Raw genomic sequence first — 27736 nt, 5'->3', positions numbered from 1 at the left:
GAGAGAGAGAGAGTCAACGAAGGGAGAGAGAGAGAGAGAGTCAACAAAGGGAGAGGGAGAGAGGGAGAGAGAGTCAATGAAGGGAGAGAGAGAGAGAGAGAGAGACGGAGAGAGTCAACGAAGGGAGAGAGAGAGAGAGAGACGGAGAGAGTTGACTTCGTTGAGTCAACGAAGGGAGGGAGGGAGGGAGAGAGAGAGAGAGAGTCAATGAAGGGAGAGAGAGAGAGTCAACGAAGGGAGAGAGAGAGAGAGAGAGTCAACAAAGGGAGAGGGAGAGAGGGAGAGAGAGTCAATGAAGGGAGAGAGAGAGAGAGAGAGAGAGACGGAGAGAGTCAACGAAGGGAGAGAGAGAGAGAGTCAATGAAGGGAGAGAGAGAGAGAGAGTCAACAAAGGGAGAGAGAGACGGAGAGAGTCAACGAAGGGAGAGAGAGAGAGTCAACGAAGGGTGAGAAGAGACAGAGAGAGACGGAGAGAGAGAGAGCATGAAGGAGAGAGGGATATGAAGACAGACTGACGGAGACAGACAGAGAGGGGATATGCACACAGACACAAAGAACAGCGCCAGCTTTTGATGGAGAATCTAACAATGACACACAGAGAGACTGGAGCAGACTCAGTGGAGGGCTACAGAGGGGCTGAAGGGGCCGCTGACCTTCCAGAGAGAGTCTTTGGCCTCCTCCGTGTTGGCAGGCATCGGCATCACCAGCAGGTTGCGCAGAATCAACGCCGCCTGGACACACACACACACACGCACACGCACAAGCACACACACAAGCACAAAAGCATGCACACAAACACATGCACATATTTGCATACAAGCATACATGAACGCACACACACACACACACACACACACACAGAGGATATAAGCCAGAGCATCGACAACACTGCCATCTAGCTGTAGTTCCCTGGTAATACACAGTAGTCTCCTGATCTCTTGTGTCTGCTGGCCTCAATGTGTCACACAAAGGAGAATGAGTGCAAATGCTTAAAGGAGAACAACAGTGAGTATCATTCAGGTAACAGTTATTATTTCTTGCCCTTCTTTGTCTTTTCCAATCTATTTTAAATGAATGAACAGATCATTTGTTATAAATTAAAAGGGTCAGTAAGCCTGAGTGGGCTTTTCTGCGGTTTACGGTTTACGGGGTACGGCGGGCGGCCCACCTCCCTGCGGACCAGGCTGCTCTCCTGCTGGTCCAGGAGGATGTTGAGCAGGGTCCCCCAGAGCCCCCCGCTGATGTTCTGGCAGCTGGCGCACAGGGCCTGACACCCCCCGGGACCCCTGGACAGGGCCCGGCCCACCCCCAGGCTGGCAAAACGCACCTGGGGGGCCGGGAGGGGAGGAGGGATGGGGCGAAGGGGGTGGGGAGGGGAGACAGAGAATTAAGAGGGTTAGACTGAGTGATAATAGCCCTGTGTGTGTGTGTGTGTGTGTGTGTCTGTGAGTGAGTGAGTGAGTGAGTGAGTGACTGTGTGTTTGTGTGTGTGTGTGTGTGTGAGTGAGTGAGTGAGTCTCATGTAAACCAGAGAGAGCGGGAAATAGAGAGAGAAATAAAAAAGAGAACGACAGCGAGAGAGAGAGAGAGACCGAGATAGTAAATAGAGATAATCAACATGTGTTCTAACAATAGCACTGGTCAGGTGCACTTCATAACACGACTGCACCCTACAAGTAACACGATGCGTTGTCTCATAGCCGTGGTCATCTTAACTTTGGATCAGAGGTTGGAGTCAGACGGTACCGTGTCACAGCACGGCCCTGCAGATGTTTCCAGACTGTTTCCAGACAGGGGGAGGGCCGGGGCTCCCTAGCTGTCATCGGATTCTTTATTCTCTCTTCCAGCATGTGTAGGCTGATGAGGCCCTGGCTGCTTTCATCTCGTCCCGATGAAAGCAGCCAGACTGTGTGCCGCTTCCCCCAAACCTGTTTGTCGGCGAGCGAGCGCCGGTGTTGTGGAAGACAGCGAATGTCTCAACCCTTCATGTTTAGCGTCTATCGTACCACCGTGGTGAAGGGCTGAGACCTCCTGCCTCTTTATAAATCGTTATTAACTAGAACAGCAGGGAGAGTGGGATGAGCCTGAGGGAAAGAGCAGGATAGTGTCGTGTTTACGGTGTCGGACATCTGAAGGATTCAGGGTCCGAAGCGCAGTACCCGCGGTTCACCTGAAGGCAACTCTCTGACACACTCGATAGTATGACGAAAAGAAAGAGAGTCCTTTAAAAGTAAAGTCAAACTAAAAGAGCGGTGGTGCTCGCACCTCCGGGTCGCGGTCCACCCAAAGGGGGATGAGCCAGGCCAATCCCAGCTGGGAGCCGTTGGTCTCCTCAGGCCCCGCCTCCTGCCCCAAGGACCACTGGGTAATGAAGTCCTGAAGCAACAAAAGAAGAAAGAGGGACATTAGCTCAAAACATGATATCGTTCTTTTGGTGTTCCTTCAATCATTTTGCATGAGACACAATCCAAGAAGTTGTAAAAACGTTTGGGGGGGTAGTCTCAATGTACAGCTGTATATTCCGGACCCATTCAGCTCAACACTCTCACCTCGCCCCGGCTCTCGGCCATCATCTCGTGGGAGAGGTGCAGGAGGCAGATGACGGCGTTCTTGGTCACTCCTTTGCCCATGAAGGACATGGAGTTCCCCCCCCACTCCACATAGAACGAGGAGATCACCTGGGAGAGAGAGAGAGACAGAGAGAGAGAGAGAGAGAGAGACAGACAGACAGACAGACAGACAGACAGACAGACAGACAGACAGACAGACACACACACACAATGGAAGATGATAAGGCTTCAGAGAATCCGATTTGTTCATCAAAGTCAAACATCCTGAACACAGTAGACTACCCTGCCCTTTTGGTGATCCCCATGAATCAGAACATTTAAAACTTTGAATCGTGTTAAAGTCTGTGTTAAATGGGAATCACCCAGAACATTTGGACGGGTTATCTTTTCGCTCAGCGTAATGTACGGCTGCCGTGGACTCTTCTCTCGCTCCATCGGTCGTCTCCCGTCTCAAACCATCACACTGAATCCCAATCAAAGTGAGCGGCTGAGTGGCGCCCGCCGTGCACACCTCTGCATTTTAAACCCCGGTTAAATACAGCGGGGCTAATTGTTCTGCTTCATGAGCCCGCTAGACGTGGGGCCGCGGCCGGAGAGCTGATGAAGAGATGCCAAGACCCGGACCGGCTGGGCCCCGACCCCGTGGCCAAGAGCCCTCCCTGGGGTAGGGCGGAGAGAAAGGGGGGGGCAAAGGTGTGGCCAGTGGGGGGAGGGAAACAGAAGGTCTGTTCACGGGGACAGGGCTAACCAACTCAAATATCTGGGCTGCAAAATGAATGAAGACTGAAGCCGGGAGTCCCTGGCAGCGGTCACAGTGTGAGAAGGGGGAAAAAGAGAATGGTAAAAGTGAAAGAAGCAAGACAAAGTCCAATCTATTCACAGAAGTGCTTATGCAAATGAAGTGATCAAAAGTGACAATATGTCATCGAGCGAGCAAATCGGCCAATTCTAGAAACGGGCTCTCTCTGCGCCATTACACCGATTCATGAAGGGGCTTCCGACAAATTAGCTCTCGGGGTTCACTGGCCTTGTTGGCGTCAGTGCACACTTCCCCCAAATAATAGAGCGGGAAGGTTGGCTGATTCCACCACCACACATCCTCTTGATTGAGAAAGGAACTCATCTAGCGCGGATATTAAAGCATCTGCCAAGGCCACGGTCCATTTCGCTCACCCCTCCCCTATTGACCGAACAGCGGGATTGCATCTCAGCTTTTGCCTGTTCACTTCAAGAGGTGAGGATTGAAACTGGTGAGACTGCAAATGCAAGGAGAGGGTCCCAAAAAAAGGTAATGCGATGAGTGAAACTTTAAAGAAAGTTAAAGCATAAAACATGCTTCGGCTTTTTTTATGCCCTAACACAGAGTAGGTCTGTCATGCGGCTGAGTTTGCACCTCGGTTCCCACTGACACGCGTCAGGGCAGGAACGAGTGTCGAGCATCAGCTCAGACACACATTTGCATGACGGGAGCGGTCCAAGTCGTTATAATTTGCAGTGCGCTAACGACATGCAAAACACATCTAAATATGGATGAGGAGCCTTGGCACGCACCGTGCGTCTAACGAAGCGCTTTGGGCCACGCGGTTCAACGACCTCGGCTGATTCTGAGCGCATCGAGGCCTTGGCCGATTGATGCATGTCAGTGCTGCCCCGCCAAGATAAAGTAACACATATTGATGGCTTTGTGCGTGTATGTGTGCATGTGTGTTTGCTCTTGAGTGCTAAAACCCCAGCGCTCGTACTAACCGGGACACCCCACCGTACCTCCCTCTCTCTCTCCCTCTCTCTCTCTCCCCCTCTCCCCCCCCCCCCCCCCCCTCTCTCTCTCTCTCTCATTAGGTGGCCATTGTGTTTGTTTTTGTTGGTTTTTATGTTTTTTGTGGACATTTGAAACAACAGAACAGATGGGATTGGCAACGTGGATTATCCCCATCAGAGGCATCACAGTGTAGCATAACTAATCAATTTTTTCTACCTATTGCAATTCATAACCACATTCGCTTTTAGTTTTAATTAATTCCACAGACGGCATTGTGCGGCTGCTGTTTGCGGCATTTGCAGGTTTTTTAATGTTGTGTGCGTTCACTTATTTCGGTGGGCAATCAGGCATTTATGCCATTCCTGGCATCGCCAGAGCATTCGGGGCGCTCAGATATGAGCACGCCACAACGTGAACACGTTCATATAAATAGAACAGATTGATTAACCAACACACACGCGGACACACGGACACAGACACACGTCGCGCTGACCTCTAGCAGCCCAACGAGGTACTTGGAGCAGAGGGAGATGGGCTCCAGGTTCAGGCACTGGGAGCTCCATCCGGGCAGGGCGGTGAGGGTGACCATGCCCAGCAGAGTCCTCTCCAGGCTGGGGAGACCGTAGAACCGCGGCGCATCAGACACCCGCAGGCTCTGGAGCAAGCAGAGAGCCAGCTGGCTCTTGAAAGGCCCTGCAAGTGCCAAACATATCCTAGCAAAGGGAGAGACAGGCAGAGAGAGAGTTAGAGAGACAGGCAGAGAGAGTTAGAGAGACAGGCAGAGATAGAGAGAGACAGGCAGAGAGAGAGAGAGAGAGAGAGAGAGAGAGAGAGAGAGAGAGAGAGAGAGAGAGAGAGAGAGAGAGAGAGAGAGAGAGAGAGAGAGAGAGAGAGAGATAGGAAGAGAGAGCGTTAGACAGTCAAAAAGGAAAGCTGGTACATTTCCATCCATGTTTACGGTATAATGCGATCACAATCACTAGCTGTAATCACAGTGTGTTGTACTAGCAGGCACATCAGCGTGTCTCTAAACAATGTGACAGCGTGGAACAATGTTCCCTTCTTCTGCACTTCAATCCCAACACTGTGGTGCCGGTAAGCAGCAAGCCTCTGAATTACACTCAACGCATAACAAACACTTTTAATTTATCCTTCCTGTGGAAACTAAAATCAATTCATTAAAATCGGAGGCAAATATGCAGGCATATTGAAACGAGATACAGCGGCAGCAAAAAAAAAAAAAAAAAAGGAAAAATAAATGAATCAATATGGCTTCCATTGCCCGGGGCTCTGGCTGATACGGGGATCAGGGCTGAGCGTTTGATCGACAGCTACTAAACCAAAGTACATCCCGGCCTACTGTGAGATACATAACACCGTCAGATGGCACATTCAGCTCTGATCCTCAGACATGTTAACCGCTGTGCTGAAGACCAAGGTCTGGGCAAACAAGTGGTTTCCTGTCAGTCTCTCGCGAAGTTCTGCTGTGGTTTTGTATGCGAGTGTTAACCAGACTGTGATTTCATTCTAGGGTAACATTGGATGAATGCTGTAATCATAATCAAGCATGAGAGTAATTATTGATGTGCTTGTCTGTATTTATTCGGTGTATGTGTAATATGTAATTCCCTTTTCATTGTTTACCTTTGTCAGTACCACCGTTTTCAACCACTATTTGCATCAGTGCCAATAAAGCACTTTGCAATTTAGACAGACGGAGATAAAGGCAGACAGACAGAGAGACCGACACCAAGAGACAGAGACACAGAGACATAAAGATATAGAGAATAATAGAAGAGAGACAGAGGGAAAGAGAGACACAGCGAGACAGGCACAGAGAGAGACAAAGAGAGAGAGACGAGAGAGAGAGAGGCAGAGAGAGAGAGAGAAACAGAGTCAGAGAATGAGACAGAGAGAGAAAGAGAGACAGAGACACAGACACCAAGAAAGACAGAGAAATAAAAACATATAGAATAATAGAAGAGAGACAGAGGGAAAGTGAGACACAGACAGAGACAGACAGACAGACAGACAGACAGACAGACAGACAGACAGACAGAGATATACAAACAGAGAGAGAGACAGAGACGGAGATCGAGCCAGAGAGAGCGAGAGCGACTGAGACATAACCTGCAGTGCTGCCTCCTACCTGTCGGGGGTGCTGGCGAGGCGGTGGAGCAGGCTGTTGAGGAAGCGGCTGATCTCTCTCTGCAGCCTCTGAGTGACCTGGCCCCGGAGCTCCTCCACCCCCCCCTGGCCCTGAGCCGGACCCCCGGTGCTCTGACCCGGGACGACCGGGCCCTCCCGCACCAGCAGGAAGCCGCACAGGGACACTGTGTCCTGGGGGAGGAGTGGGGGCGTTAGAAAGACTCAGTCAGAGAGATGGAGATGAAGAGAGAAACGGGAGGGAGAATAGAGACAAGAGAGAGAGTGGACGAGATAAGAGAGAGAAACAGAGATAGATAGACTGATATGAAGGTAGAAGAGGGAGAGATGGAGAAACAGAGATGGATATAAAGAGATGAAAGGTAGAGAGGGAGAGATGGAGAAACAGAGATGGATATAAAGAGATGAAAGGTAGAGAGGGAGAGATGGAGAAACAGAGATGGATATAAAGAGATGAAAGGTAGAGAGGGAGAGATGGAGAAACAAAGAGTTTAATGAAATAGACGACACAGACACAGATGGAGACAGAATGAGAGAGTAGCATCGACAAAGAGACTGAGTGAACGAGAGACAGAAGGATATTAAAAACAGAGAGGGGAATAAAAGAGATGGTGGGACAGCGAGACAGAAGGAGATAGAAGGGGAGCCAGGCAGCAGCAACACACACACACACACACACACACACACACACACACCTTTTTATAACTCTGCAGAAAGCCCAGCGCCAGAGAGCAGCCTCACCCACCCACACACTCCCCCTCGCACCACACATGAACCAGCAAGTGTAGAAGATGCAGACAGACAGATGTTTGTGAACCAGAGCAGTAATTACAGAGGAGTCTGCACATCTAGTGGAGGCTGCTCGCCCCTAGCCTCCACCCTGCGTGCAGAGCCGGTGTCAGCCTCCAGGGGGTGCCCCATTGTTTACACGCATTAATGAGAAAACCAAGGTGAGACTGATTAAATCCTAAAAGTAGCTCTGCCAGCTACAAAGAGCCACAATCCCTGCTCTCCCCGGGCAAAGCCGGGGAAGGGGAGCGGGCTGAGATCTGAGACGATAGCGCTGGAGTTAGAATGGAGTAATGAGGTGATAATGTGTTTGGCGTCGGTGTTTGGCGTCTGTGTTTGGCGTGTGTGTGTGCTTGCGAGCGTGCGTGCGTGAGTGTGTGTGTGCGCATGCGTGTGTGTGTGTGTGCGTGTGCATGTGTGTCTATTATACACCTTCATCATCATCATCCTGTGTACAAACGTTGGCGTGCTCACCACTACAGAGACACGCATGTGAAGAGTTTCAATGCGAGCACACATGTAATCACAGAACACACAGACTCAGTCGACTGGGGAGAAGTTCTAGGGAGTTCTGCTGGAAGAACTGCATTTAAGCAGCCTAAATATAGGAGAGGACATAGGATTCGAGATCAACAGGAGTAATGCGCCGTCTCTCCCCGGTGGAATCATTGCTTCTGCCACGCCGTTATTGCTTGCTACACCTTAAGCACTCTGAGCGCTCTGAACATGACTTCCACTGCAGCAGAGACATTAACAAAGGCTTCAGGTCCACGGATATACCCCACAGGCCCCTCCAAGTACGACCAAGCCACAGGTATATAATTAATCTTGTTTTATGATGTCACCGTGATGTGACATCATCAAACAGGATTAATTGTCACTCAGGAGTGTTTGCTTAATCCATTCCCGAGCCAGCAGTGACCTGTCTGGGTGTAATTTCCATATTTTTATGGTTTGTTGACTACATCTGCTCCGTACCCCTCGCCATAGTTATGGTTTCTACTCTGCGTTCTTGCCATATGTTGTCAAAGCACTGAAATTCAAATTTTGGCTGGATAAATCTTTGCCAACTGCTGTTAGAAGGACAAGTACTGGGGAAACAGGGTAATGAAGGACGCTGAAGCAGTGCTTAGAGGTACGAGTGGATCGGGCCTTTGCTCCCACCTAGCAGTCAGAAAGGAACTAATGACACTTTAATCTAATGACAGTATCACTGATATACAATATAGAAATATAGCAGCGTTACTGAAGCCTCATCTCTAATGGACCTTCGTTTTAATATTTCAACATAAGTATTATTTCTGAAAAGAGATAATCCTACTGTTTTTCAGTTCCAAGACTAAACCTGGACAGTGGTGACGATAACATAGCAAACAACGGCATTGAGGTTCCCTAAGGCATTGTAAACACTCCGTACTTTATCGAGGAGAAGCTCCAGTATCCATCGTAGATCCGCGTCTTCCGTCTCATTCGCATCTTTAGTCTGAGGGTCATGTTCGAAGTAAACGTTCAGGAACGCCACGATGTCCACCAGTAAACGCTCGTCCTCGCCACAAGCAGGATGCACCCGGAGAAACCTGGAGACGATGGAGTGAGGACAACATGAACCACGTTGTACCATGTATGATAATGTACCTGGAGAAACCTGGAGAAACCTGGAGGAACCTGGAGACGATGGAGTGAGGACAACATGAACCACGTTCTACCATGTATGTTAATGTACCTGGAGAAACCTGGAGGAACCTGGAGACGATGGAGTGAGGACAACATGAACCACGTTCTACCATGTATGTTAATGTACCTGGAGAAACCTGGAGAAACTTGTAGACGATGGAGCGAGGACAACATGAACCACGTTCTACCATGTATGTTAATGTACCTGGAGAAACCTGGAGGAACCTGGAGACGATGGAGCGAAGACAACATGAACAACGTTCTACCATGTATGTTAATGTACCTGGAGAAACCTGGAGCCGATGGATAGAGGACAACATGACCCACGTTCTACCATGTAGGTTAATGTACCTGGAGAAACCTGGAGGAACCTGGAGCCGATGGATAGAGGACAACATGACCCACGTTCTACCATGTCGGTTAATGTACCTGGAGAAACCTGGAGGAACCTGGAGCCGATGGAGCGAAGACAACATGAACAACGTTCTACCATGTATGTTAATGTACCTGGGGAAACCTGGAGCCGATGGATAGAGGACAACATGACCCACATTCTACCATGTAGGTTAATGTACCTGGAGAAACCTGGAGGAACCTGGAGCCGATGGATAGAGGACAACATGACCCACGTTCTACCATGTAGGTTAATGTACCATGCAGTTAGACTTTAAAGCCCGCTGTAAAATACTGTAAGGTAGGGCATTTTGCAGATGAAGGGGATTAAGATAAGCGGGTGTTCTTTAATACATCCATGTTTTGGAGATGCTTTTAAGGTTGTTTCCCTGTTCGATAACTAAAAGTAGGCTACCAATCTTTCAAAAGAAGTTGGTATCCAATAACAAACGGTGTGGCGTTGGGATTACAACTGCAAACTATCACGTTATCAAAAGCAACCTGTAATCACATCCCGCAGTGCAAGTAAACATTGGCTTGTGGCGCCGACTGCTTTGGAGAAGAATGATCAAAACATATAACAGAGAGCGATAATTAGATGAATGTAGTTAACCACTATGAATGCAACAAGAGGACTCTGTGATTTACTGCATGTCGAATTGAACAAAGATACGTTTTATCTCAGTGTTTGAGTTTCAGCTGAAACAGGGGGTTCCGTTCCACTTAACCGAAGCGCTTTCCGCTCTCTGTTGTATGTATTCTGAGATTGTTTGATACTGGTTTGTGCTCCTCTTTTGGCAAGGTCACGTATTCAAAAAAGCATTTTAGATCAAGTTGTTTGTTTCTCTCCTGGCAATATGAAAGGTTAACCAAACTAAACCAAAGAGCTGAGAGGCCTGTCAGTTCTCATCTAAGACTTAAGGAGTCTGCTTCCTCTGTGGCCCGTTAATAAACTGTGATGTTTGGAATACATAAAGGAGAGAGAATCTTGTTGTAATACTAATCTCCAGCAGAGAAACAAAAACACCACTATATAACTATGAAAGTCTGAAGAAACACAAACCGAACCTGCCCAAACCCAAGGCCGAACCTTTACCTGGCTATGGCAGTCTGCCAGCTGAGCGAGCCCAGAGTCTTCCTGCAGCCGTGCGATTGGCCGTGCGCGAAGGCCAGCCTGTCAATCAACAGGTAGAGTCGGAGCCTGCCGAGGGCGGACCTCACGGAACCGTGTCCCGCCGCCATGACGATGTCCTGTACGCAGTCCAGCAGGCCGGCGGGGAGGTGGGAGGTCCGCGCGTTGAGGACCTGGGCCTCGGAGAGCACCAGCGAGCGATGGAACCTGGGGAGGGAGGAAGAAATCTGTTCATACCCACAAATACATATTGTTGGCAAGGCTCTGGGCTTCATGAAGCCCCAGTAAGATAAGACTATTAATCCCCAAGGGATATTCAGGTGTTACAGCAGCGCAAAAAGAATAGTGCAAATCTACCAATATAGGAACACAAATAAGGGAAATAGCACTAATAATAAGAGAAATATAACTTTAACAGGTCCGCAGTCTACGGGCCTCGTGAGTGAGAGGTTCTTATCCCTGCCAGCTCATTAACAGCACGGATCAGAAAAGAAAACAAGAACAAGCCCCTCTGAATAAAACCAAAACGACTATAAAGGAACAAGCGACATTTAAGGTCAGGCATTGTTCGAGACGTCTCCACTCGGGGTCCTCGGCCCCCCGTCTGAGTCGACTTTGAGTAGTGAGGCGCGTGTTTGACAAGTGTCTTCCTCCGGGGCGGCCGTCGGGCCGGGCTGAGGTTTGGGTGACATTTAAAAGTCGGCCGTGTTCGGGACAGATGGGACCTGCAGAAGCCGCCCTCCTCGTTCTAGCGGAGAGACTCTCACTTTGATTGACTTATCCTACATTCCCGCGGAAAAACAGCGCCGGCAATCTCTGAGAAGGAGCCCTGGGAGGATTGCGAAGCGAGGTCTAAAATTAGCGTTTCCCGCGATTTGCCTAAACACAGGAAGACAAGAAAGTATTTGTTTGAGGTGCGGCGAACGGGTAATAGATTAGCTCCCTCGCAAATTAACTCGGTTTTATATTATGCATGTTCAGGAGGGCGGCAGAAGTGAACACCGACATCCCCGGTGGAAAGGATTCATCTCAGCGGTTCTGTTTCAGTAAGCACTCCTCTCCCGTACTGTCGCAGCGAGTTTGCCTCCGTGAGGATTGATCCATCTGCCGCTCGTTCCAAAAGAAAATCCTTAGCTGATGCGATTAAGAAAGTTAAAGCGCTGTGCGACACACTCATCTGTTTGCGTTAGGTCACATTAGGAGGAAATGAAGACGGATGACAGCTTTCTGAAAGACCCCCCAAACACACACTAACACACACACACACACACACACACACACACACGTGGAACGCTGTGAGTTGAGCTAGACGTCGAAGAGGAGGTTTGGGTGTCGAGAGATCCTTCTGCATCGTCATGGTTTTAATTGTTCAATCACATCATGATTGGAAAAAGATAATGAATGCATCCGTCTTGCTTTTAGCTACCGAGAAGTCGGGAGTCTAAAAACATTATCCCAGGGCGTGGATGAAATATTTCACTGGAATCACTCAAACAATCGTCGCCGAATTAAAATGAATTAAAAACTTATCCGACCAACTTTGCAGTTACCCAAGTTATGCATACCCGCAGAACAAACCATGCCCTCTTCTCACCTGCAACTAATGAGGAAGGGAAAATGATCAAGAAACACCCCAAAGTACCCTAAACGCCTCTCCGCTGAAACTTTCCCCATTCACCATCTTTCCGCCGAGCAGTCCAAAAATCCATCTCTGGCCTCATAGAACGTGTGAGTGATAAAACGCCATCTGGGCGGCCCTTACTCGCTGACATCGCTCTGGACCCCCCTGAGCTCCTCCAGAAGGCCGTCCATCCCGCTGTACCACGCCGTGTTCCAGGCCAGCTGGAGGGCGTGGCGGGCCGGGCCGAAGGTCAGGAGGTCGGCCGCTGGGGTCACCACGCAGCAGTGGGGGCTGACCGCGTGGTGGGTCGCCGCCCGGAAGGGGATTCTGAACCTGCGAGGGGAGATAATAATAGGGGGAGGAAATTGTCCAATTATGGTGGGGATTTATGGTAATGTGTGAAGCGATTCACCACAGATCTTTCTCGTTTGTGATTTCTTTAATTCCTATTATTTCAACGGTCTGGGTCGGGCGGTACCTGTGGGTGACTGATAGTGGCAGAGAGAAAGTTGCCAAAGTCCCGTCCAACTTAGGTTTCCCGGACCTGAAACAGAGAGCAACACACTGTAAAAGGGGCAGGATAGAATAGCGGCTACGATGTTCGATTCCTAAACAAAATGTCAGCATCCATGGGCAATAGGCCGTGTGCAAGTCTGCTCAAATTGCCCCAATAGTACTAAACAGTTGGGTCGTAATGGACACACAATGTCTTGTTTGCTTTATGAATCGTTTCGACAACATCAACGATAAAACGGTATTAAAAAGAAGGGGTGTGATCAATAACTCACCAGAAGTCAACAGTGGCGATCTCATCAAAAAGCAGCAAGCACATGACAACAGCTGCCTCGTATCCGCTGCCTCCGTTGTCCTTCACTATTAAGGAGGCTGTGGGAGAACAAGACACACCCCGGGCAATTAATGTGGAGCTCGCGCGCACACACACGCACGCACACGCACGCACACACACACACACACACACACACACACACACACACACACACCTCACTCCCTATGCTTTATCACCTTACTTTACGAGTAGTACGTTTAACGAGCAGAGTATCTAAAAAAAGTCACAAACTCAAAAAGCTCAATAAATAAGTGCAAGATGGTACCTAAGCAGCGCCTCTGCTTGCTTTGGTGTTAATAGGGTGAAGACGGAGATGGTTTTTGACCCCCAAAAACATTTAAAGTCAGAGTTTTTTCTGTGGTAAAGGATGGCAGTGTATTTATTGGGAATTAATGACTGGGGAGTCCAACGCCTTGGGGTGACTGAACGTAGCACCGTGGAACTTTTCACTGCCGTCTTCACCTTTTTGTTTTAGCGTATTTCTAACTTTTATCACTGCGTCATCCCTTTAGTTCAAAGTGTTTAAAATAATAAAAGCCTTCCCCTTTAGGGAAAATGACAAAAATGTCCTGAGAGAAACATGGCGGGAACTAGCTTCCCCGCAGGGCGCATACCTTACAAGTTGACAGGAAGTGACAATGTTTTTGAACGCCTGGAGTGGCGTAGAGTGACGTGAAGCGGTGGATGAGCTTGATGAGGTTGCATTATTGACCAACATCATTCATAATTCCTGTCAAACAGATATCGAAGGCTGCAGTGTAAGAGTTACACGGTTTACGCTGTTTGTCATTCAAGGCAGAACGACGCTGTACGACCTCATACATAAACCCACCGAGTCAGACTCAAGGCTCCAATTAATTTCTCTGGGCATAATTGACAACAACTGTGTGTTTGGCGCTGTGCTTCACGAGAGATGTCCACAAGGCGCCCAGGGCGGCGTGCTGTAGCACAGGGCCTGCGACGGCACATCAGCACACAGCCGCCTCATTAGCATCCTGCTAACGCGCCACTTACTTCTGTGATGACATCGTCTGAGGCGTTGTATCACTGACTGACTCACACCCTGTGTGTGTGTGGGTGAAGCGTGTGTGTGTGTGAGAGTAAAGCGTGTGAGTGTGTCTGTGTATTTGTGTTTCTTTATCTCTACTTGTGTGTGTGTGTGTGTGTGTGTAAAGCATGTGTGTGCGTGTCCGTGTGCGTGTGTATTTGCAAAGCGTGTGTTTTTATTACTACGAGTGTGCCCCCCCCGCCCCCCGACCGAGAAGAAGAGGAGATACTCGGAGTGCTGGCGGGCAGCGTTCCTAACGAGCGGTCTGGTGAACGTACCCCTGAGGAGGACGAGGAGAAGGGGGGGGCCCTGGGAGAGGCTGTGGCGGAGGGCGGGGTCGGCGTACACCAGCTTCCTCAGCACACAGAGGCTGGGCTCCAGGAGGCTGTCCATGCTCTGGGGGGGGGGATGCACACTGCAATCAATTGTGGCCAATTTTCTCTGTCTCTCTCGATCTCTTTATCCCTTTGTCGATCTCCCCGATGTTTATCTCCCTCGCACGCACACACAAGTACACGCAGACACACACAAACAAGCAAACACACACACACACGATTAAAGCAAGACCTGCCCTGCACAAACACACACACACACACAGATCCACACACACGCACCCTCTCCTTGCTGTCATTGCTCATAAGCGGCCCTAAATGTACGAGTCACAAACAGAACATGCTTGATTGAGTGCAACCCGCGGCCATCGCTCCTAAACACAATTTAGTCCTCCCCGTCCTTATGTCCATGGCCCTGTTAGACCACCTCCACACTGGACAGGCTGATGGACCATTAACACACACACACACACACACACACAATTAGCTGTGAGTCACAGAGCGGCTAAGCAGGCAAGCTGTAACAGGAGTGCAGAGATCGCGGCTGACCAGTCTGCCCGTCTGATGTAATTAGCAGACTAGCGCCTTCATCATCCTCCTCATGCCTCACACATAGACAAAGACACACACACGCAGACACGCACACACACACACAAAAAGACACACAAGCACAGAGACACATGCACACACTCAGACCCATACACATGCGCACACACACACACACACACAAAGACGCAGACACACACACACACACACGGACACACACAGACAAACGCACAAACAAGACACAAACACTTGTGTGTTGAAAATGTGTGAACTCGAATTTGCAAGCGATTTACATTAATAGGCCTATACACCCATTGGTTTTTCCCCCTCTAAAGAGATAAGGGAGGGATTGTATTGTAGCGGTTGAATAGTGTCTAGCCTTGCTCATTCATTTGCTCGGTAAAAATCTGTGGTTCTGTGAGTTATCATTATTAGCTGTTCCTTTGTCTGGGTTGTTGTTTCTGTACCTTATTGCCGTTTACACTCTCCATAATGAAAGAAACGACTGTGTCCGCGATGCCAAGAGTCTTCAGCACAGGGTGCATTGCTGTGTCTGCGGGGAAATAAGAGAAGAATTCAATATGTCGACGGTAAACATTTGCATACTCCTCAGGATTTGTTTATTCAGTTATTCTTCCCGTTTGCCTGACAAACATATGGCCGTGGGAAGACAAACATTCTGCATCAGCAGAAGAGTACAGAACCCACAAAGGCCCCCGTCTCGAGATCTTCCAGGACATTGATGTGTTTTGAATAGTTTCGCTGTAGTTTGGCTCCCATTGGGTTTCACGGTGGGCTTCGACTCTCCACTCTATACGACGGCAGGCAGAATGCAGAGTTTCACAGGGTTTTCTACCCACTTTAAAAACACTGGAGATATCTGCATGCCACGAAGAGAGCCATCAGCCAGAGAACAAGGTTAGATTCCGACCTATTATCCTATGGCACAGGTCCTGTATGTTGTACGTCCTGGCACTTAATGTACACACTTATTGTAGATTGCACGTCATTGCACTTAAAAATATAGCTTAGCATTGTGTCGCATCTTATCCTACCCCATATCTTTGTCGTATACGGGGAATGGGTTAACCTAGTGATTGTTAGTGCTTGACACTTTGTTCTATGAACATCCTTACTATTCCCACAGCGATATATTGTCTGCTAAATTCACTAAATGTAAAGGTCCTCCTCTCTCCCTTTTCACCCTATAACCTGTCTGTTTAGTCTGGCAAATCCATCAAAATATTTTCAATAAAAAAAGAGGAAAAAGTTATGAGTTATGAGTGAGGCACCAAGATGGAGGCTGTATCTATAGGATAGAGACTGGTATATAACCAAAGATAATGCTGCCAGTCAGCAGGGACTATAGGACAGAGAAGGGAATATAACCAGAAGTAATGCATCCGGTCAGCAGGGACTATAGGACAGAGACGGGTATATAACCAGAGGTAATGCTGTCGGTCATCAGGGACCATAGGATAGAGACTGGAATATAACCAGAGGTAATGCTGTCGGTCATCAGGGACTATAGGATAGAGACGGGTTTATAACCAGAGGTAATGATGTCGGTCATCAGGGACTATAGGATAGAGACTGGTTTATAACCAGAGGTAATGCTGTCGGTCACCAGGGACTATAGGATAGAGGCTGGTATATAACCAGAGGTAATGCTGTCGGTCATCAGGGACTATAGGATAGAGACTGGTTTATAACCAGAGGTAATGCTGTCAGGCACCAGGGACTATAGGATAGAGACTGGTATATAACCAGAGGTAATGCTGTCGGTCATCAGGGATCGTTCTGCCGCAGCCTCTCCTGACCTTGTAGAACCACGGCCAGCTGCTCAGTGGCCGACCTCTTGAGAGACAGGTCCACGCTGTCCGACGTCAGGATACCATACAGCTTCTCCACCGACTCCACCTGCACAGCAAACACAAACACACAGACACACACAGTTGTTTGAGTGGCACACAATTACAGTTTTGCATGCTTGAGCATTGTCATCACCCCCAAGGTGATTTTAAAGACCCCCCAACATTAAATGCCTCAATAATTACCAAAAATAACGGATTTGATCAAAATCAGTTCTCAGAAAACGTAAAAGAAAGAAAGAAGGACTGAGTGTTGGATGGAGTGGCGTCTCATAGTAAGAAGGGGAGATGGACAGGTATGCCAGTACAGTGAGATGTATACCTTCAGGAAGGACTTGTTGCAGGTGTCCAGTGTGACGTCCAGCAGGTTCTGGGTGCAGTAGAGTCCGGGGAGCGAGGACAGAGTCAGCTGGTCCAGCTCTGGCCTGGCTGCATCGGAGGCCCCAGAGCCAGAGAGATGAGGCAAGATGTGTTCCACCGCTGCCAATCTCACCCTGTTTGAAGTACAAGCCACATGGTGGGGGTTTTATTAAGTATAGAGCAATGTCGGTCGGTGCGAGACATTCAAGGCAAACATATCTTAGAAGGTTTTCTTCTGTGTATGGCATCCAGTGGAGTTATGTTTCCAATAATGAAACTGTTATGAAAATATGTATTAACTTTGGAGCAACTGATTCCCACAGTTTATTTATTTATATATACATTATATTCAGCCCACAATTGCCCCCCCCCCCCCCCCACTGACACAAGGCAGTAGTAGAAGAGCACCACCTCACTGAGTCACTGATGCAAGGTATTCATAACACAGCCCCGACCTCCACTCACTGAAGCAAGGCAGTACTAGCAGAGCCCCGACCTCCAGACTCACTGATGCAAGGCAGTACTAGCAGAGCACAGACCTCCAGACTCACTGATGCAAGGCAGTACTAGCAGAGCACAGACCTCCAGACTCACTGATGCAAGGCAGTACTAGCAGAGCACAGACCTCCAGACTCACTGATGCAAGGCAGTACTAGCAGAGCACAGACCTCCAGACTCACTGATGCAAGGCAGTACTAGCCCATTTAGTCCTAAAACGCCTGCAAAAAACATCTATAAAAACCTATGTATAATAGATATAAGTGTCCTTATCTCCTGAGGGTTTTCTGAAAAATACTAGGAATTGTCAACGTCTATAAAAACCTTAATATCTAAGCCTCTGTAGCACATAGAAACATGAAATGAATTGCATTTAAAAGGTAAGACTCACAGGTTGTATTAAAACATGCTCCCTTAGCACTAACATACCAACACATTTTTAGAAAAAAATCTCAAAATCAGATTGGTAGGAAAGAAATATTTTATATGATAAAATAACATCACAAATAACACTTAATATAACATAACAATTTAAAACATGCCAACACACAGACCAAGGCACCTTGGTATGAGAGAGAGGTGGTAAGGAGTGGGGAGGGTGGGGAAAGGACACACACACACACAACAAATCAGTCTTGGCTAAGGACGTGGTGCACAAAGCACTCGCGGTGCAGAGGAAGGTCACACTGCCTGCACCCCATCAGCGTGGACCCAGGACGCACGTCGGTGCCCTTGCGCTTCAGAGAACACTCCCTGCAGGTCTTCCTCTTCTGGTTTATCTGGACCAGGTCATGCTCAGCAGAAGCTCCAGTTGGGCTGGTGGGGAGCACCTGGGGAGCACTTCGTTTGGTGACGGGCACGATCAGCTGCATGGTCAGATCCTCCAGCCAGTCTTTGTAGCCGCCCCTCCTATATTTCCAGCTGGCTCCCCCTGCAGACCTGGCAGCCACAAAGGCATTGTAGCACGCCACCGTAAGAAAATAAAAAAACAGCCTCCTCCACCACTTTGTAGACCTATGCTGGATCTGGTAGTATCCCACCATCTGGTCCAGCAGGTCTACCCCCTTCATGTGCTGCTGATAGTCAGCGAGGCAGGCTGGCACGTGAACCTCCGCTTGGCGTTGACCATTCGCCTTCCTCCTCACTGACCCAAAAGCTGTCGGGTCATGGTAGTTTGACAGGACCATCACTGCCATGGTGTCCTGCCATATACAAAAGGTCAGGTCATCCAGCTGCGCCACCTTGTATTCGTGCCTCTTCATGCCAGCCTGCTTTGTTAGGTCCTTGCTTTTGGGGAGGCCCTTCCTATTAGCACGCACCGTCCCACAAGCTTGTACCCCCCTGATCTTGAGGTCCACAATCAATGGTACACCAGTGTAAAGGTTATCCATATAAATGGATAGGTTGGTTCCAAAATAAGGTTTGGCCAGGTCCAGAACAATGCGGTGAGCCAGGTCTTTCTCAGCCTTACCCTGAAGGGCCCCCGTGTACACCTGGAAATTGCTGACATAGCCTGTCTTGCTCTCCGCCATCACCCACACCTTTACTCCCCACTTCACCGGCTTCATGGGGAGGTACTGACGGAAGGCCAGGCGTCCCTTGGACTTGACCATGGACTCATCCACGGTCACAAAGCCATTGACCTCGTAGAGATCCTGGAATCTGACGAGGAGGAGGTCCATGAATCCCTTGAGCTTCCAGAGCTTGTCAGACTTGTCCACAGCAGGGTCCATGTTGTCTTGGAGATGGAGATATCTGAAAATGCACATAAGATTAATGAGTTTATGCCTAGCATTGCCATCATATTTGTTGTATGTTGCAAGGATATCGTCAATGCTACAAACGGTTGTTCTGTGTTTAGCCAGAGAAATACCCCAGGGAATCATATCTTGTGTGGCTAAGCTACTTGATCAATAAAGGAGTTAGTAGAAGTTAGCAGAAGCTACTGCCCAACACTGCTATTGATTATGCTATTTAATAATTATGGCTACTTGATCAATAAAGGAGTTTTGCTATTACAAGTTACTTGATTCAGGATAAAGTGAAGCTACCACCAAGCTACTGAGGATTGTAGTAAGTTAATATCTTCTCTACAAGTAGTGAAGCTACTGCCAACACTGCTATTTATTATGCTATTTAATAATTATGGCATTATTATATTAATAGTAGCAGAAGGCTATAGCACCACTATCATTATTGGCCATGACGGAGACTTCAGTGCGCTAACGCTACCGTAAGACATAGGAACTCGGAAATAGCGCAAGAATACAAATTATTACCTCCAGATCATGTCAAAACGATCCCGTGCCATGGCCTTGGGGACGTGTGTCTGGTACAGCCACTTTGTCTGCCTCCAATAATCCCGGCGTGCTGGCAGTTTCAGGATACCAAAAGTGAGGCAGAGCCCGACAAACGTTTTCATCTCGGTTTTGGAGACGGGGTTCCACTTCGACTTTGATGGGGTCTGGCCGCGCGTCTGATCAGCATAAACATTTGTTTGGGTCACCAACATGTCCCAAAGTTCATCAGTGAATATCCGTGAAAATACGTCCAGGGGGGTTTCATCCACGGCAATCGACTGCTTCGGTCCAGGTTTGCGAGTGAACTGCTTGGGATTTCGGGGCAAGTATCCATCCGTCTTCCAGTCCCCCTGCAATCCAGCAAAGTCGTTGTCGTCGTCGTCCTCCTCTCCTTCTACCCACAAATACCACTCCTGGGCTCGATCCAAAGGATCATCAGGTACCAACCCTTCTACCTCCACCTCCCTCTCAAACTCCTCACTCTCTCCCAACTCCAAATCGCTGCCGTCGCTGTCACAGTACGCGTCGATCGCAGCCATTTTTGCAGAGGAAAAAAGTTCAACGATGGTCGGCCAACAACGACGTTTGGCTGGTCACGTGGTTTTAAGAAAACAACAAGACCCACCTCATGTGTATTTGAACCAATGACAATGCATTATATGCTGCATTCGTCATGAAAATGACGACAAATCAACAATGCTGCGCTAGGCAGCAGCCGGGAGGAGATTCAAAGCTGCGCTACGCAGCAACAGGCGGTAGATACAATGTTGCGCCGCGCAGCATCCGGTACAAATGGGCTAGCAGAGCACAGACCTCCGGTGTCACTGATGCAAGCCAGTACTAACAGAGCGCCGACCTCCAGACTCACTGATGCAAGGCAGTACTAACAGAGCGCCGACCTCCAGACTCACTGATGCAAGGCAGTACTAACAGAGCGCTAAATCGGCGCGCCGATTTACCATTACTATTCCTACCCTTTCGGAATTACAATTACAATTACAATTAGGGCATTTAGCAGACGCTTTTATCCAAAGCGACTTACATCGGAATTGAATAGTTTGATGGTTGAATAAACCTTGGACTAGAAACTGCCTCCGCCTCGTATTATAGAACATAATATATTATATCAGCCTCCGAAATGTTATGAATGTAACGACTGCGTGGGGGGGGGGGGGGCATTGCTAGGTTACTTGTTTATGTTTTATGTTTGGGTCTAACTTCAAGAAACCTTGAAGTCAGTTACAGTGGAGTTACCGTTATTACTATACCTACCTACCGTTTTGTAATCCGTCAGACACCTTATATCCAAACCATTTCCATACTATGGAGCCGGTTCGGGGGTGTTGGGGGTTGGGGGGGACTCACGTGGGCTGCTTGGTGAAGAGGAGGCGGAGTGCTGCGCGGAGCCGGGCGGGGTCGGGCAATGGGGCGGCGCCCGCAGCATCGGACCACCCGCTGAGCAGCAGGACGCACTGACCCAGAGGGTCCCCAGTGCTGGCGTACCCCTGCACACACACACACACGCACACGCACGCACGCACGCAGATGCACACACACACACACACACACACACACACAAACACACACACACATGCACATACACACACACGAATACACCCACACATGCAAACACACACACAAGTACGGAAACCCACAAACAGTCATGTTGAATGAATACACCCACACATAAAAACAAATACATATACACAAACACACATGGACAGACATGCACAAACCCACACATTAAAACTCAGACACACACACAAACACACACATGGAAACAAACTCAAACAATTACACACAGACACACAGTCACACAAACACACATGGAAACATACACACAATCACACATTCACACAAACACACAGTGTTTGGAGAGAACAGTGGGGAGGCGTTGCGGCAGTGAATAAATTTGCATCGCTGGCGTGGGGGCGGGCGTCTCTTAGTGACCTCCCTGAATCTAATTGTTCTTGACAAGCCCGCGGTAGCCCTCATGGTTATGCATGGACGCCCTCCCGGCTTCACGGCCGCCTCAAACCGCACAATTAATACGAATCGCCTTACTCAACACAGAAAGAAAAAAAAACAACAATAGAGGAAACGATATCACAGTGAATATGCAAATGAGAGAATATTGTACAAGCTCGCTCCGGCTGCACAATACGGACCCTTTGTGCGGCGCGCGATTGATAAAAAAGTTACTTTTGATCACGCTCGCGTCGAGTGTGCAAAAAAAACCAGAACATTGTCAGCGACACTAGTGGTGTTCTTCCATTCCACTAACAGAGCTGTAATGGAGTACTCTTTCCCCCCCCACCCCCACGCCTGGCGGTCGACCAACGTGGGGTTTGGGAGAAGGCGACCTCACCTGCAGTATGGGTACGACCGGATGGAGGGCGGCGGTGAAGCCGTCCCAGGTGGACGGCGTCATCATCCACCGCCCTTTGAGGAGGAACAGCAGGGCGTCGGTGGCGGCGGAGTTCACCTGTGGATCAGACGGAACGGCTGAGCGGGGGCGTGCCGCGCAGAGGGCTGCTTTATGAGGACCCCTCTGGCTTTAGGACGGGTATTAAACGGGGAGACCGATCGCCTGGGCAGTAAATATCCGCCAGACTTCACCTTGTGGGGATTTAGTGCGAGCCGTTGGCTTTATAAAACAAAGGGGGCCGTGGGGAGGCTGTTTAAAGGTTAAGTGACGAGATCGTGTCTGAGGAGGTGGGGTATTTGCTCTGTGTCCTTAACCGCACACTTCCGATGTAACAAGGTGCGAATAAAAGAGTTGACAAAGAGGAGGCCGTCACAACTGATTCAATGACTGAGAACCACGTCCTAAAACGTGGGGAAACCTTTGTATTTTCATGAAATAATATTGTTGTTTGTGTTGAACTGCTCGTGCTCTCAGTGGTCTTGAACGTTGAGGGGACGGCAAACTCTTAACGTTCATGAGAGCCTTTCGAGTGACAAGTACAGGAGGCAGGGTCACCATGGAATGAATCGTTCTGATTGACTGTCTGTCCGTCCCAACATCAAAAGTTTTGAACTAAAGGATTGACAGAATAGTACTAATAGTACAATTATTACTAGAATAGTAATAATAAGTGGGCTGAGGCTGAACACTGCAAACACAGCCATAGCCTGCATGTCACACACACACACACACACACACACACACACACACACACACACACACACACACACACAAACCTTCTCTGCAGAGTCCTGGAGGCCGAAGGCGCTGATTTCGTACAGGACTTTGTGGTGGAGCAGGAAGTGGACCCCGTTGCACTGCGGCCGCGACGCGTTCTGGATCCCGAGGCACTCCTGAAGAGAGGACAGTGGACGAGAACAGAACAGGTGACAGAGTCAAACCTGCAACTAACACGGCGACCTGACACTGTCACACTGACAACCCATCGTTCACTTCTCTTTCGACAAGACACCCTCCCACCCATTCCCCAGAACACTCCGTGAAACACACCAGCAGGTGCCCTCTTAGCTCCGCTTGCGTTAATCAGGTTTTCTCGCAATGCTATTTTGGATGTCTTCCAATTATCGAGCCGTTACGTTTTCGCATGACGACATGAACGGATTGGCTAATAGCGCGACGGCAAATATGAGCCACATTATTCTTGAGCGTGGAGACATGTCAATTATGATCCGTGAGAGGTCACAACGGAAAGCGATTCCTCAAAGCATCCCTACCTCGTTATAACGCTGAAACTTAACACTTAACGTTTCGCTTGCAGGTTTTAGGGCACCTAGCGCTTTTGTTCATTAGTGCATCAAAAGAGGCATAACAAAAAGATCTGTGCGAAGGAACGTTTTGATATACACAAAATAACATTATATATACAAGAAAGACTTTTTTATAATTGACTACCAACTATATTTTTGTTTACTTCTTCACTCGGATGAATCACATCCTGCTTCAATGAGGAATGTGCCAGGAGTGTTGTGCGAGTGTGCGTGCGTCCTTGCGTGCGTGTGTGTGTTTGTCCATTAAGGATCATGAATCAGTGAGTGACGTCCTCCAGGACGGGGGTCTCCGGGAGGACGGCGCGGCCCTGACCTTGACCAGGTGCAGCGTGCAGGTGTATGCCTCCGTCCTGACAGCCTGTAAGGGATGAGACAGCAGCCTCAGCAGCAACCTCTGGCTCTCTGACCGCAGCACAGGGCTGGGCTGGGCCACGCCCCACCTGGAGAGGGAGGGAGGAGAGGGAGGAGGAGGGGAGGGAGGAGAGAGAGGAGGAGAGGAGGAGAGGGAGGGGAGGGAGGAGAGGGAGGAGGAGGAGAGAGGGAGGGGAGGGAGGAGAGAGAGGAGGAGAGGGAGGGAGGAGAGAGAGGAGGAGGGGAGGGAGGAGGAGAGGGAGGAGAGGGAGGAGAGGGAGGGAGGAGAGAGAGGAGGAGAGGGAGGGAGGGAGGAGGGGAGGGAGGAGAGGGAGGGAGGAGAGAGAGGAGGAGGGGAGGGAGGAGGAGGGGAGGGAGGAGAGAGAGGAGGAGAGGGAGGGAGGAGAGGGAGGAGGAGAGGGAGGAGAGGGAGGGAGGAGAGGGAGGGAGGAGAGAGGAGGAGAGGGAAGAGAGGGAGGAGGGGAGGGAGGAAGGAAAGACCGAAAGAATAAAAAAGATTGAATGAAAGACAAGAAAAATGGAAAGAAAGAAAGAATGAACGGTAGAACGAAAGACAGAAACACAGAAAAATGAAGTCATCCATATGACAGGATTTCACCAAATTGTATATAGTGGTGATACCAAAGTACATAGGCAGATTAAGAAACCTCCACAACCTGTGTCTGGCTGTGTCTATGCCTGTGTGTGTATGTGCATGCATGTGTGCGTGTGCGTTAGGGTTGAGCACCGAAACTCGGTTCCAGCAGGGCACTGGTTCTAACGTAAACGGTAGTACCGAGATCGAATAAGAACGCACATTTCGGTGCCTCATAACGGTGCCTGACTTTTATTTAACGCCCCCTGCCCCGCCCCCATGGTGTTGCGACGTCAACCTGCGTTAGTGCTGGGCGGTATACCGGTTCACACCGAATAACGGTGGGTATTTTCGTTATGATTTTTTTTTATATACCGCCATACCGGTGTATTTGATTACACAACATTCGGAACGCTGCGCCGTGCGACACTGTTTCAGACGGGAAACCTTTCAATGTTGGGCTTCTAAACACGCATGGTACGACTACGACTGCAACTTTCTTTGTAGGTCAATGACTGCGAGGTGTGCTATTTCAGGCCAACTGGTAAAAGAGTGTGCCACGGCTTTCAAACATATAAACCATAAAGCCTATGGGCGCCTCGGGACGGACTTGTCAACGCGCTGCGGCATCACTTTGATGTTGTTTTGATTGAAGACCGGCAGGTTGTAGTGGGTGCGTGCGTGAATGAATGAACGAGTGTGTGTGTGTGTGTGTGTGAGAGTGTGCGTGTGTGTGTGTGATTTCAAAGTAACAAAACTAAAACTATCTGTTCAAAGCCAAATAAACAAATTCGGTTGGCAAAAACAGAGTCGGTTATTCGCTTCAAATACTTTCTTTTCTTTTCAAAACTTGGGAATTAATACGGCGCGGTACAGAGCGGTTGAAAACAATGTTGGCAACTCCTGTGGCTGCATTGCGCACCTGCGTTATATTAACATTACTGCTAAAGTCATATATATTTGACTTTAGCAGTAATGTTGCGCCATGCAAGCAATTGTAAACGCGAGCAGCATAGCTGCGTGCCTGCCTGCTTTCAGCGAATAATTATTATTATTTTTTATTTTAAAAAAAATAAAAAAATCAGTCACAGCACTCACAGCAGCCTTTCCTCTTCAGGTAAGTCAAGAAATTTAATGCCAACCATAAATCTTGCATATCAAGATGGCTAGCAAACACCGTTGCCATTCAACAGCGTGTGAGACAGCGTGTGCTATGTCCTAATCTTCAACTCAGTGTCCGCTGACTTTCTGCTTAATTTGAAACTCATAACAAGTCGTGCATGTATGCAATGTATGCGTGTGTGCCTGGGCGGTTTCGTTCTTTGAAGTACCGGTTCGAGAACCGTTTTAGCACCGGAACCGTTTAAAAAGTACAGAGTAGGAAGCGGTATCGGATAAAACCTAAACGACACCCAACCCTAGTGTGCGTGTATCTCTTACAGGTAGGCGCACGCCTGGACGCACTCCTTGATGACGGCCAGGTGCTGGTGGTAGGGCAGGCCGTCGATGGCGTGCTCCGCCAGCTCCAATAACTCCGGCCAGTTCTTGTCGCCCTGCAGTGGTGGGGGTGTTGGGAGGGGTGGTTGTGGGGGTGGGCGATGGGGATAAGGACGAAATAAATGGCCTGTTATTGGGCGGGCGGACGGAGAGGTCACGCGGTCTTAACCGGACCACAGGGGCGCTGCGGGTTGAAGCCCCATGCTGCCGTGGCGTTGAGCCAAGGCGATGGACCCCCGGCTGCTGCTGAGATGGGGGGGGGGGGGGGGGGGGCGCGCTAAAATGGCAACCCTGCACTCTTAACTCTCCAGCGGTGGTCTGCCTGCATTAATATGCATGGGCTGGTTAAACGTGTGTTGGGTCGGAGGGAGGCGGATCCTGCAGCCCTCCTCGCTGTGTGGAATAATCAGACGGGTTTTCCCAATGGCGAACACACGCACGTACATAGTATATGAAAAGAACCGCTGTACATACAACACAGATATCGGTGTGGTAGATGGTACATGGACTGCATTTCAATCACGCTGTCCACTCAAAGCGCGGTACAATTATTGGCTAACATTCACCCATTCATTCACGCATTCACACAACGACGGCGGAGCCTACCACGCAGGGTAGGGCTGCTTGATTAAAAATCATAATCACGATTATTTTGGTCAATATTGAGATCACGATTATTCAAACGATTATTTTTGAGTTTGAAAACATGTTGTATTTATTCTGCATGTCTCTCTGAATTTTCTTTTTGCAACTGAGAACTTTGAAATTTCGCCTTAAAAATATACACAAAATGGTGAAAAAGAAAATTATCCAATCTAAAATGATATACAGATATGAGTACAGCTGTTCTGCCCTTTCTATAAAACATAAAAAAAAAAAAAGAAATTATATATATATTTTTTTTTGAAAAACTCGTTTGTTGATTTTGTGATTGTTTGACGCTAAAATCGAAATCGCGATCAAAATTCGATCAATCACCCAGCCCTAACGCAGGGCGACAGCCAGCTCGTCAGGAGCAGTCAGGGACGCCTCAACACTCAGCTAGGAGGAGCCGGGGATCGAACTAGCAACCTCCCGGTGACCAGCCGACCCGCTCTCCCTCCTGAGCCACTGCCCCCCGGTCCCCCTACAGCCGACATCAACCTCGGGGGTCCCCGTTGGATCGCGGGCTGGCGGGGCGTTACCTCGGCCTGGGACTCCTTCAGGAAGCCGCAGGTGGACTCCATCCAGAGCGCCGCGCGGGTCACCCGCCGCTGGAGGGCGTGGCCATCTGGGTCCACCTGCTCCAGGTAGGCTACCGCTGCCTCCTGCACGCCCGGGAAGGCTCCGCCGAGAGCGGGGTCCAGGGCCAGCGTGAGGACAGCCGCGGCGGCGCGCTCCGGGAGGTGTTCGCTGGCCTGTGGAACGCACGCCGTGAAGGGGTTAGGGGGATGAGCGGTGGGACACGAACAGGCTGCTACATGCCGCGCTGAAGCCAGTTTAAACAGGTCGGTACGATTCCACAGCGTGGGAGTGTAATGTGTTGAAGTCACACCGCCATCGGTGTACCAGCCAGGGAGATGCACTAGGAGGACATCCGTCTCCATCGGACGGCGTCTGTCTCGGAGTGAGCGGGTTCTGATTCCACATCG

At 49.3% G+C, this 27736-nt stretch overlaps 1 protein-coding gene across 1 annotated transcript in view; it reads right to left on the bottom strand.

Moving 5' to 3' along the window:
- The window catches only part of rttn (rotatin), a 54081-nt gene that overhangs the window by 15435 nt on the left and 10910 nt on the right, over positions 1 to 27736 (bottom strand). Inside the window, exons 12-32 of the mRNA XM_079754463.1 lie at positions 27290 to 27502; positions 26049 to 26161; positions 23976 to 24102; positions 23111 to 23227; positions 22275 to 22391; positions 21272 to 21411; positions 17071 to 17242; positions 16698 to 16797; positions 15345 to 15430; positions 14278 to 14395; positions 12893 to 12989; positions 12583 to 12648; positions 12246 to 12437; positions 10448 to 10690; positions 8702 to 8861; positions 6479 to 6669; positions 4823 to 5042; positions 2550 to 2678; positions 2266 to 2376; positions 1169 to 1327; positions 654 to 731 (exon numbers count right to left, since the gene is read on the bottom strand). Of these exons, the coding sequence (XP_079610589.1) occupies positions 654 to 731; positions 1169 to 1327; positions 2266 to 2376; positions 2550 to 2678; positions 4823 to 5042; positions 6479 to 6669; positions 8702 to 8861; positions 10448 to 10690; positions 12246 to 12437; positions 12583 to 12648; positions 12893 to 12989; positions 14278 to 14395; positions 15345 to 15430; positions 16698 to 16797; positions 17071 to 17242; positions 21272 to 21411; positions 22275 to 22391; positions 23111 to 23227; positions 23976 to 24102; positions 26049 to 26161; positions 27290 to 27502 (2949 nt within the window). The remainder of the gene's footprint in view (positions 1 to 653; positions 732 to 1168; positions 1328 to 2265; positions 2377 to 2549; positions 2679 to 4822; positions 5043 to 6478; positions 6670 to 8701; positions 8862 to 10447; positions 10691 to 12245; positions 12438 to 12582; positions 12649 to 12892; positions 12990 to 14277; positions 14396 to 15344; positions 15431 to 16697; positions 16798 to 17070; positions 17243 to 21271; positions 21412 to 22274; positions 22392 to 23110; positions 23228 to 23975; positions 24103 to 26048; positions 26162 to 27289; positions 27503 to 27736) is intronic.

This window comes from Pollachius pollachius (genome assembly GCF_949987615.1).
Source record: "Pollachius pollachius genome assembly, chromosome: 17".
Lineage (NCBI taxonomy): Eukaryota > Metazoa > Chordata > Actinopteri > Gadiformes > Gadidae > Pollachius > Pollachius pollachius.
This window is presented reverse-complemented; position numbering and strand designations above follow the sequence as displayed.